Source organism: Montipora capricornis, chromosome 9 (genome assembly GCF_036669925.1).
Source record: "Montipora capricornis isolate CH-2021 chromosome 9, ASM3666992v2, whole genome shotgun sequence".
Lineage (NCBI taxonomy): Eukaryota > Metazoa > Cnidaria > Anthozoa > Scleractinia > Acroporidae > Montipora > Montipora capricornis.
Genome location: NC_090891.1, coordinates 15,630,717 through 15,643,216, shown reverse-complemented (window position 1 = coordinate 15,643,216; position 12,500 = coordinate 15,630,717). Strand labels below are relative to the sequence as shown.

The following is a 12,500-nucleotide window of genomic DNA, read 5'->3' as shown; positions in this document are numbered from 1 at the left end:
GTATTTATCTGAAGGCAATAGAACATAATCAAAACGATAATGCTCTGAGGATAATTTTTCCACTCAGATCTAATATAATTCAAGCTGACCTCTCTGCATTGTTTCACCCATTAAGACGGTAACCGGTCGTTTCATCTACAGGTCGTTTCGCCTACTGTCTGTTCACTAATACGTATAATGTCGGTTCGCCTACGTCCAATATGTCAGTTCACCTACGATTCATATGTAAGCTTTAAAACTGATTTGTTTAAAAGTCCTGGTCGAACCTCACAGAAAAAGTTGTGACGGCTAGCTAAGGCATTATTTCTGTAAACTTGTGTCTTGAGCGGGGTCCTTGAGCGGCCTATACCAAAGAAAGTGAGACTTTGCATTGACATATCAATAAAGGATAAGGTACGTAAGAAATTAGCTTGTTCCCACTCTTAGCTCGTTCCCACTCTACTGGGCGGTTCAATGTTTGTATCAATGTTGCATTCATGAACTTCATATTGCTTCCACACAATCCGCAAACTTACATGTAGATGCAAAAAATTATATATGACGGCTAGCTAAGGCGTTATTTCTGTAGACTTGTGTCTTGAGCGGGGTCCTTGAGCTCCCTATACTCCAGAAAGTGAGACTTACATTAACATATCAATAAAGGATAAGGTACGTAAGAAATTAGCTCGTTCCCACTCTACTGGGCGGTTCAATGTTTGTATCGATGTTGCGATCATAAACTTTATATCGCTTCCACACGATCCGCAAACTTAGATGCAAAAAATTATACCTGACGGCTAGCTAAGGCGTTATTTCTGTACACTTGTGTCTCTGTAGACTTGTGTCTTTCGTTTTTATTTATTTTCATTTCTACAGTGTATGTTGTTTCATGGTGGTCAACTGTTTTACAAAAATGATAGTCATAGTACGGAGTTTAAGACGTAGGCTCACTGACATATTGGACGTAGGCGAATCGACTCTAGACGTAGGCGAACAGACAGTAGGCGAAACAACTGTAATTCATTAACACACCTTTAAAGCACCTTAAATTGACAAGTAAAATTGTCTGGTGTTAGGCAGAGTGAAGCCACACTTTCAGGAGGGAAAGGTTTAACTTTCTACATATAGAGGGCAAGTTTGTGTTCAATTGGCACCCAAAGCCAGCTCTTACATGTACATGTATATTTCAACAAAATTGAGGAGAGCCATTTTGAACTACAGTAAGAGAAGGCCTCTTGAAATCATTAAAACTGGTTAATTAAGCCATCTTAATTGATAGTATTAAGTTTAATGTTTCAAAATTACAGTAAGTACTTGTAAGTTTTTGAAGTATTTACATAATACATGTGTGCATGAATCTGACATCACTATTATTGACAAAGGGACTAAGATCTTTGTTTAATCTACGTTCAGTGCATTGGAGTGATGTTGTTTTTGCTTCTATGCATCACAGGTTAATTACTCAGATTTCTCTGTCAACAATGAACGTTGAGTACCGTAATTTAAATAAACTATAAGATATGACAGACTTTCCTCACCCCTGTGAGGTACACTTAGAGATTTACTGTGGATGATTCCAGGTGATTTTAGTCACCAGGAGGGGGTCCCTGTTATTTAGTGAAGTGTTGTTGAATGAAATAATTGTTTTTATTCATTTATTGTCATGGAAGGGTTACTCCAGATATCTTGGCCACAGCGCGTCCTTCTACAGAAGTAATAAAGAAGTACAATGTCCTACAACAATTTGCTAGGCAAGTATATACATCCACTGTACTGGTATATATCATGTTACCATTAAAGATTTATGGCGTAAGCTAATTTAATGTGCCTCAAATAGTAGAGCAGTTTTTGGTTTTATTTATACAGATGAAGATAATAACAACGCTTTGTTAATTAAGTCTGAAGCTACATGGTAGTGTAGTCAAGCACATGTTAACTGTACGAATTGTGGAGACTGTAATTCCAGTCAAATTGCATGCAATTAAAGGAGATCAAGGCGAATGTTGGTAGTTTTTTATTAGAGGAGAATACGAGCGGGTTACCAGTTGAAAAACTTGGGACAGAGTCTCAGAACCATGTTAACATGTAGGATGCCGAGTCTAAAAATTTAATCCTGGCAGACATTTGGTAGAAGGCAAGTGCTGTCACCATTCAACCAAACATGCTTCCCAATTACATCTCTCAGCTTCTGATTACTTGGGAAATACTGTAGAAAAAGGGACAAGTTGGAGTTACTAAGATTTGACAACAAAATACTTAATTACTGGACTAAGGAGAAATTTCTGTTCTCAGAATGTGCTGCCCTGACATGGAGTCACTCAGGGAGACAAAAAAAACCTCAATGAATATTTGTATTTTTTTATAAAAATGCTAAAAAAGGGGGGCTTAAAACTGATCTAAACCATCCCAAATTGTCGAACCGTATCTCTGGTTCTTCTTCAGGGGACAATGAATCTAAAATTCAAAAATCACTGCTTCTTGTATTTTGGCTCCCAAGAGATCTTAACAGATCATTTGGTTATCAGATATGATTACATAAATGTAGTTACATTCCACCCTAAATAAACAATATTAACTTTCTCTAATTTAAAGGTCTGGAATTAAATCAATTATAAATCTTCAGCATCCTGGGGAACATGCTAGTTGTGGCTTTGGTCTTGAACCTGAGAGTGGTTTTTCCTATTTGCCTGAGGATTTCATGCAGGAAGACAGTATGTGATCAAAATTAAGTAATAATTTAACAGGATATTATTACCATACTTATTTTCATTGTGTTAATCAGCATCTTATAATAATAATGGAGAGAGTTTATATAGTAGGAAGCCAAAATGGATAAATTGAAATGACTTTCTATTAAAGTGAAAGGTCATCAGTGCAGTTAATCAAGAAATGTACAATAGTCTATGTATAGTTGCACCTGTAAAAAAAATCCAGGCTTGAAGGGACTGAATCAGTGACTGATTATTTTATCACACACTGGCCTACCATGTGCATTCGCATAGTCATTAAGGTTCAAGATGCCATCCAAGGCTAGATTTTTTCTGTAGTGCAATAGAAAAGTTACTGTAATTCAGACATTAATAAGTAAAGTGGCAATTCTAAACATAATCCTTTGGCATAAATAATTTTGTTTATTAAATGGATAATAACTGAAGTGTTTTAGTGAAGATATAGCATTATAGTTATCAATTGACTTATTGTGCACAAATGCATGGTATCATAATATATGTTTCTGTTTGTAACAGAAAAACTGCTCTTTTGTTTGGAGTTTTACTGCCAAGTATACTAAACCATGACTTCTGACCTAATGTTCTGTGTGTGGCACAGTTCTTCTTGTGATTTACCATTTCTTTTGTACATGTATTACTAATGGCTGCTTTTTGCTTGTTTTTCAGTTTACTTTTACAATTTTGGATGGTAAGTTTGAATTTTATATGTATTGAATGCAAATTAGGAAATATCCTGACCTCACATTTGTTTTGCAGATATTGTTGAAAAAATATAAAGTTCTTATCATGCCTTATCGTAGACGGGTTTTTAGTTAATGTCAAAACAACAGTTGGCCTGAGTATTATGGTAACACAATCCTCAACAAATTAGGAGTGCAATTGTTGCAATTGTCGCAAAATTAGAAGCCACATGAGAAGATTTACAATTTGAATTTTATGAATGTCCAACCTTCCTTGATGGCCTTAGTTTCTGTAATAATAACTTTAATAATCCATTTTTGACAGAGAAATACAACGGATTTACAATATAAGAAATAATGTAAAAATCACAATAAAATAATTTCAAGACCTCGTGGTTTTACCTGGAAATAATGAATACACTGTATAAACATAGATACAGTATAAATTATATACATGTAGGTGTACTATACATTTAGGAATTTAGCAGCCTTGCGGCAATTGCATAGATAAATGTCCTTGGGTTCCAGACCTTGGTAATTGACTACTGGACCAGCTAATTGGATCGTAGATTGTAACTGTAATTATGATTTATACTTGCCTTTGAGTAGGATACTTGATTGGGATGACTGATGTCTTCTATTTCTCTTTCCAATTCACATTTTGTTGCTTCCATTCGTCTCTGCTTCAACGGTGGGAGAGATGTTCTTGATATGCCTATTACAGTGTATATATCCAGACACCTGTTTTGTATGGACTGTGAGTCGTCTGCCAGATACTGTGGTAGACCACCCCAGACTTGTGATGCATATTCAAGGAGTGGACAGATTTTGGTACAGTAAACTGTAGTGCCAATCTCCGGAGGCAACCTTGCTTTCCTACATTCATGTACATGTAGGTAATGTAATCTCTTGCAGGCTTTCTTTGTTGTTTGTTCGACATGATAGTTCCAACGTAGGTACTGTAGGTAGATTTTGCTGCCATACTCCAAGTAGTTTAAACTGGGATACCCTCTCCAATTGTGTGTTATTTATTTGTTGAATGTCCGGCTCAATAGGATTTTTGCAGAAGGAAATCCACATATCTTTAGTTTTCTTGGGGTTCAGTAGCAAATTATTTGAAGTAGCCCAACTCCGGAGGCCATCAAGGACTTTCTGCATATTTGATGAGCAGCCATTTGATACACTCTCATAAACTGTACAGTCATCAGCGTATCTGCACATCCATACCCCTTCCATTTCAACAGGTATAAAGTCATTGAAGTCATCAATGAATATACTGAACAACAAAGGGGATATGACAGACCCTTGTGGTACTGCTGCTGGAGAAATCTGCATTGATGACTGAACACCTCAGGGAGCTTTACTTGTTAAAGTTCACCAGACTAAGAAGGTGATAATGCAAAGGTTTCAAAGTATAATACTACGTACCGGCTTTTAAGGTTTCTAATTCTTTGGACTGACGTTCATTTCTTTCAAACGTCTTTCCACTCCTTAGCGCCTCAACGAGGATCCTGTCTTCTTCTTTCGTTGGTTTGCGAGGTCTCCCCCTCACCTTTTGGTCTGCTGTACCAGGTTTACTCGAGGTAGATGGTTTAGGGTGTCCTGAATCACTGGAGGAATCAGCCATAGCTGTCATGGCAGTCTTCCCCTGGCCCCACACAATGTCTTTTTGAAGGAGAGTCACTAAAGAACAAATGATTCATTGAAAATACTATAAAGAAAGCAAACACGGAAACCTAAAGCTTTTTTGCTGACAATTTTGCGACTTTTGGGAGTGTGATCTACATTATGCATGACTTGTCTTTTCTTCATTTAGGTTTTATGAACTGATCAACATAAGTTTCCATTATGGCAAGGGAACCATGTCTGATGATCGAATATGAAATGTTCATAAGGAGACAATAGGTTTTATAGACTGGTTCAATTCAGTATAGAAGTGTTTCTATAAGAGAGCTTTATGTTTCTTTTGGTTATGGGACTGCGAGCAGTCCGCTCATTTGTGTTCCTGAAATCCAACATGCGTCGTCCATTTTGGTTGAAGCTGAGTTAATATTAAGTGTAATTCTTATCATTTATGCACAGAGTGATGGCAATGTACCTTTCAACCATATATTTTGCCTGCCATCAACTTCCTTTGCCCAGATCTCCCATTGCTCCTGGGTTCCCACAGTGAAGACCTCTGCTCGCTGTGAGCGTTTGTCCATCACCCCCACTGACATTTCATAAGAGCCAAGGCCCTTAGATCTGGCAAATTCGTTTAAGTTCATCGCTTTGGTTAACTATCTGGGAAGCTTGTATGATGAAAAGTAAATGAAGACATGTCATTTAACGCTTTCAATTTAAGAAATTAAACAACAACGACAACAACAGCCAAAAAAAACCAAAACAAAACAAAACAAATCAGACAAAAAACATAAAAGAGAGCCGTTACCTCACTAAAGGTATTTAGTATCTCTGGTGGTGGACTTTTCTTTGTGGATAGGCTCACTTTGGCCTTTCAGATAAGCCCATAAAAGTATATTTACCACCATTTCACTTGAGACAAAGAGGAAAATAAATTAATTTGACATCTCAACGAATGTTATTTTTTAAATTTAAAGACGGACGATTAAGGTTATGGTAGTCTCAGGTGAATTAGTCAGTTATTGTTAATTTTGACTAAGTTATTGATCACTAATCATTAATGATCATTAATCAACCTATAGAGTAATGGCAAAACGAACTAAATGGTAAGTCTCGGAACCCCTCTGGCACCCACCCTTCCTGGCAAGGGTGTTTTCATGTATAGACTATAAAAAAAAAAAACATGTTAAAGAATTAACACTACACACTACATGAAGTCTACAAACGCATTACAGAGAACAATTGAAGACTCAATGGTATTTTTTTGAACATTTGCAATTGAGCCATTTCCCCTTGCAAAGACTCTGCGCAATTGTCTTATCTTATTTGTTCAAAAACCATTAGCGATCTATTCTATGCCTTTAATAGATCCATATGAAGTCCATGTCCTGTCAAACTTAACCACAGCCGTTCGAAAACAATACCTACATTTTCAAAACAATGAAATTGCCGAAAATTCATCACGCAAAACAAAATTGTTCACGAATCACGTTTAATTCAAATCTTCATTCACGGGTCACATATAATTAAAAAATTTCGTTCACATGGACATGAAAAGATCTTACCATCTTTGATCACAAATCACGAATAAATAAAATTGTAAATCACGATTCACAGGAAAAGAAATCGGCCAATCACGCTTCACATAAAAAGTATAGGGCACCCTCAAAGCAGCCCTAAACAAATTAAAAATAAACACTCAGCTTTAAGTTTATATCCCTTCAATGCTTGACTTGAATAACTACAGCTATATTATGTTAAACCAGGGAAAAATGCAAGAAAAATATATTTTCCAAACCGTACCTGAACACGAAAAGCATCGATTGTCAAGAGCTTTGCTGACGTAGCATGGCTGTGTAGCCGCGTCGAGCCACAGAAAGAGCGCAAAACAATATAAATATGTACATGTATGCTGTAAACTAGCTATAGGGTAAACGGAGTATTGCCTCTTCAGTGAGCTCTAAACTTGAGCCCGTGATATGGTTACGAGATCCTGGTCACATGGGCATACATGGAGGGGTGGACAGACGTACGGACGTTCATACGTACGTATGTATGGACGTTCATAACGTCATGGCTATAAAACCAAATTTTCTCACATCGATGGGTTACCGTATTTTCTTAGCTATGGTGCTCTGTGCGCGCGCACCTTTGGCGTGTGCGGAGCTCCGCTAATACCAACCCCGCTTTACAGGAACATTTGGCTTTTGAAATTTTTGCATCACCGTTGCTGTTAACAACCTCAATTTCCAATGAATGAGGATCTTTGTTCTTTAGTTGGCTGCGATGGCAACGTTCTTGCACGATGCACGCCAAGTCGCCATGTTGACTCGGCTTACCCACGTATACATGGTGAATATAATTTTTTATGAAGAACTTGTAGCCTTTCTGACCTATTTCTTTCCTTCCACCGTCTTTTAAATGTTGATTTATCTGGATATAAGAAAATCGGGGCACGAACATGAGCGTCTTTGTCCGCAAAATATTGCTGCCGTTATCTGAGGTGGATGCCATGTTGGATTTCTGTTTACCCATTTCAGACCACGTGACCAGTAAGCTGAAAACCTCTAAAGTACCGAAGCATAACTTTTACGTTGCTCCTTTGTACGAGAAAACAATGTGATGTCCATCTTTTGATCTACATGTACATCTCGTGCATTTAACACTTGATTCCAATTCTGTTCATTCATGAGTATTGTCAGTGCTGCAATGTTTCTTGGACGCATTGTTCTTACATTCCGCAAGATTGGCTTTACTTTGACCTGTATTTTAGGTTTAATGAGTAGACATTGGTGGTCTGATTTTCCCTAGCGGTGGTAGATGGACTGCCGCGTTGTAGACAATAGCCACATTTTTAAGAATCTGGTCGACTTTGTTGTTTCCACGGGTAGGACCATGAACCAATCTTTTTAAATTAAATCTTAAATTCTACATAAACTTTTCAGATCAAGTTGATTGAAATCTCCAGCCAACAAGATTTCTGCTGATGGGTTATCTCTTAGCGCCTTATGCAATGATTGAGTCAAGTAGTTAGTCATAATTCCTTTCCCTCTGTAATGGATTTTCCTGGTGGAGAATAAACACCAGCAACAACAATTATACAGCTACAAGGCCGAGGGATTCTCTTGGGAAATAACTTGAGCCAAAGAACCTCTCTCTCTTCGTCTTCAAGATTCAATAAAGGTTTTGATTTTAAATCGGTCTTTTTACAAGCTACAACTCCTCCACTGAAACAATTTACTCGATCCTTCCGATATGTGTTATAATTGTCCTGTAATGAGATAGCTGTTGTTGGTATATCGCTGGACAGCCAGGATTGACAGGCATTTGTAAGCAGAATAAAAGGTGTCGCACACGATGGCTCAGTTCACAAAATTGGAATCTTTACACAATTCACTGGGACATGAGTTCTTCAATGCTTTTGTGCCGGTTGCCTTTCACTGATTTGAATATTTATAGATTTCATTGATAATAATCCTGTACGTCGTTCTTTTACTCTTCATCCAACCCGTTTCCCCTTGTAGACCTCTGTATACCGAGATGTTTCAAGGTTGTAGAAGTGTTTAAGTCAATTTGAGACATGCCAAAAGATCGTAACATGACGCTGGTGTATAAGTAAGCTTTGAAATGGTTGCCATGTGGTTGAAGTGAAATGATGCAAAAATCACCAGTAATAGAACTATGCAGATAAGTTCTTATAGACCAGGTTGATCTTCATTATTCTTGGTAGACTTTTCAGTAGTTTACAGTATTCAAACGAAGGTGGACACCAAAATAAATAAGATAAAGTAGAATAAACTGAAGAGCTAAAATACTACTGTGCAGCCATTTAAAGGTGCGGTTACACAATGAATGAATGAATGATATCAATAAAACTATTTAAAGTGGTGGCAAAAGTTGGAAATCTGTCTCTTTTTAGCCGCTCTACAGAAGTTCAAAGGTGGCCAAAAGAGATATTGCTCTTCTGTCTTCAGCGTTGTTGAATAATTCGATGTTTCTTCATGGAACAATTTGATACAAGAAGTCTTGTTTTGGACAAGGCGTCTCACATGTCTCACATCATCAAAAGCTTGTTGAGACTCTTGTTCCACTGAATGTTTCACAATATTAGACTCAGCCAATTCGTGTTTTAAAATTACAATAAAAGCAGCTTTGCATATCAAATTCGGCATTTAACCTACATGTACTCTAAACCAACAGCTACAAGATGGTGGCCTCTCTGTTTCAGTTTAGTCTCGTTGGTTATTCAGTTTTAAATTACAACAAACTTTTTTCAGTTTCTCTTTTTAATGGCTTTGTCGAGATGATAAGTATCTTAGCTAATCCATTTAATTTTTTTGTAAGTAAGCAAATAATGTATCAATTATTTTTTATCCATTGTAATATTTTTCTTATAAATACATGTAGGTTTAAATTGAAATTGTACAACTCATTCACAACTGAAGATGGCATAAGGGAGTGTTCACAAAAACGTTTTGGGGGGAGGGGGACTTATGAGAAATTGGAGGCCCCCCCAAAAAAATAGAGGTAGAAAGGGGGGTGTTTGAAAAATGTAAACACTCTCAAGGGGGTTATAACCTTAAATATTGAAAACAACAAATTAACTGTCATTAGCCTAATGAATGTAAACACAATTTAACAAAATATAATATTCAAGAGTGTAAAATGGGGTTGACCTCCTTGCTAGCAGAGGTTTCTTTTCTTTTGCGTTCGATGGGCTGACAAGTATGGGAAAAGAGACCTGTGGCATGGGTTGAAACTCGCTGTGTTGAGCATGGGCAATGGTTACTTAGCTACCGGATCCTGACGTGATACTTCATGTTATGTGGGCTCGCTAAAAAACAGCAGAAGTATTGTAAAGGAATGCACGGGGCACATTAAGGGCTGAAGTCACAGTCAGCAAACATAATTATCATGGTTCATGCCGGTTTGAATAGTGCCCTCCAAGGTTGTGGACAGCAGTTGGATCAAAGTGAGTTTTGAGCCATGGCAGAGGTCTCTTTTCCCTTTCTCATCTGCCAAGCGAACGCAAAAGAAAAGAGACCTCTGCTAGCTGGGAAGGGGTTGACAGGCCTACGTGAATCAGGTTTCCTTTTCCTTTGACACAATTGTGCTCTCGTGAGTACATATTTGAATGGATGCCTCTTTTAGGCTCTTCCAGTAAGATTTACATGTAGCAATGATTATCTTCTATGAGACTTTAAATTTGGACCTTCAAACTACTGTGTGATGTTTTGTCTTCCAAGGAAATTGTTCATCTTGATGATATATTTTTAGTTTCTTGGTGTTGATTTTCTTTGCAGCAGGCCAGGGTTTTTGTTTGAGGCCAGAGGCTGGACATTTTGTCCGGTGGTTCCCCATTCCATGTCTGGTACTTTGATGTCAATATTTGAGGGTTTGTTTTATTTTTTATTATTATAATTCTTTTTACTCACGAGAATTTGAGTGAACTCCAGCCTTGCCTGGGAAACTGATTCTTGGGTTCCAGAATCACTGGAAACAGCATTTCTGAGTGTTCTATTTTAAAAATTTCCTGGGGGCATGCACCCCCAACCTGTTTAAAGATTCGTTTTAATCATGACTTCACAAGAATTAGGTGTACAGATTTCTACATTTCCAGCATACAGACACATCAGGTACACCCAATGCAATCATCCCTGATTATTACATACTCAAATGTCAATCTGTGTGTTGTTACTTGAGAACACGCAACAGTATAATTATTGTCACATCCTTCCTCTTTTTTTTTTATAACTGGAACAATTATAATATAAAGGAATAAAAAGACATACCCGTATATCACATGAAAACACAAGAGCAGTTCTGTCTATCTATGTAGTTTGGATACTGAGCGGTGCTGGTCAGCGAGGTGAAATGTAGTCTTGAAAGCATGCGGGCGGTTTCACCACTCTTCCTGATTGTATAGTTTGGATGGGATGGCTCTGACTTGCCAGTTGCGTAACCGGTGATTGTGGCTCAGCCCTCCTGTCTGGTTCAGGTGGATTTGTAGTGAGTTTTGGTTCTGAAGCTGTTGCTGGGAAATCTGTGACATGTTACTCCTTGAGGTTCAGTGAGCTTTTCACATCATTCTTGGTAGGTGAAGCCACGCCTTTGAAAGACATCGCAGGAAAACTTCTGTAGAAAGGCTCCTGAGACTTTTGCAGGTGACTGCGGTTGCAGACGTACACCTACCCAAGGGCTTGGCTTAAGTCCTGTCCAACGTCTGATGAGCAAAAGGACAAAAACCTTACTTCCAACTAACGGGAACCTTCTTAAACCAAAGCTTTGCGTGAATGTTGACAATAGGCTCTTTGCGTGCAAGCAAAAACAGGCTCATTACGACAACAAAGACCTGGTAGAGCTCAAGCCTGGCGACATTGTCCAGATTGTTCCAATTGGCAGTTGTGCGAAGGAACCAGTTAAGGCCGTTGTATAATCCAAGGTTGGCATACGGGCATACGAGCTTCACACTGAGAATGGACGGGTGTGCTTCTGTGCGACAAGTGTGAAAGGTGTGGATCAGTGCCAGCTTTCTTTGCCTCCTTCATTAAGGTCTTGGCCGCTTTGACAGCTTGCTCTGCCTTCCCATTGCTTTGGTGATGCCCTGGTGAAGATGTCTTGTGCTCAAATTGCCATTTATGCCTAAATGCTTTGAATTCTTCTGATGAAAAGTGAGGTCCATTGTCTGAAATGCACACATCTGGGATACCATAGTGTACGAAGTGGGCTTTAACCTTGTTTATGACAATATGCAATGTAGTGTCTGGCAGTGCATCAACTTCCCAGAATCCCAAGTAATAATCCACTGTGATGAGGTAATTGAGGTCATTGCAGCTAAATAGGTCTGTTCCAATTTTTGCCGTTGGTCCATTTGGCATGTCATGTGAATGCAGTGTTTCATTGGGTTGCATGCTGTCAAAGGAGCGACAGTTGCGCATTTATTGATTTAGTCCTTGACTGCACTACTCATACTTTGCCAATACAAACATTCTCTGGCGCGTCTAAGGCAGCCTTCGATCCCAGTGTGGGCTGAATGAATTTGCTCAAGCATTTCATGTCTTAGGGTTGAAGGGATCACAGTTTGATTTCCATGGAATATTATGCCGTCTTGTTCACTCAGTTCATCTCGGAACTGAAACCAATGAACTGCTGCTTCAGGGACTTCGCGTTTGTGTGATGGCTGCTGCTGCTTTAATTTGACTGAGGGTCTGCAGGTTGGGGTCATTTTTTGTGTGAACACGGATGTCTTCTTAACAAGCTTCACTGATTGGAAGGTATTTATAATTGGGCCATGTTGACACTTTCCAACCCAAACTGAAATGGTGTGACTTCCTCCTGTATATAAGCTCTGTTCAGGGTCTCAGCCAATACCATTTGAGTACCTTTGCGGTTTAGTGGCTGCGTTTCACTACTCTGTTTAGGTCCTTTGGGTCTATGCAGATTCACAGTCGGCCATTGGGTTCTGACTGTCACCATTTTAGAAACCCAC

General features: G+C 38.5%; 1 protein-coding gene across 1 annotated transcript in view; it reads left to right on the top strand.

The window, feature by feature from the left end:
* The window catches only part of LOC138015876 (protein tyrosine phosphatase domain-containing protein 1-like), a 50,629-nt gene that overhangs the window by 2,968 nt on the left and 35,161 nt on the right, over positions 1–12,500 (top strand). The window contains exons 2-4 of the mRNA XM_068863003.1: positions 1,650–1,730; positions 2,572–2,690; positions 3,375–3,396. Of these exons, the coding sequence (XP_068719104.1) occupies positions 1,650–1,730; positions 2,572–2,690; positions 3,375–3,396 (222 nt within the window). The remainder of the gene's footprint in view (positions 1–1,649; positions 1,731–2,571; positions 2,691–3,374; positions 3,397–12,500) is intronic.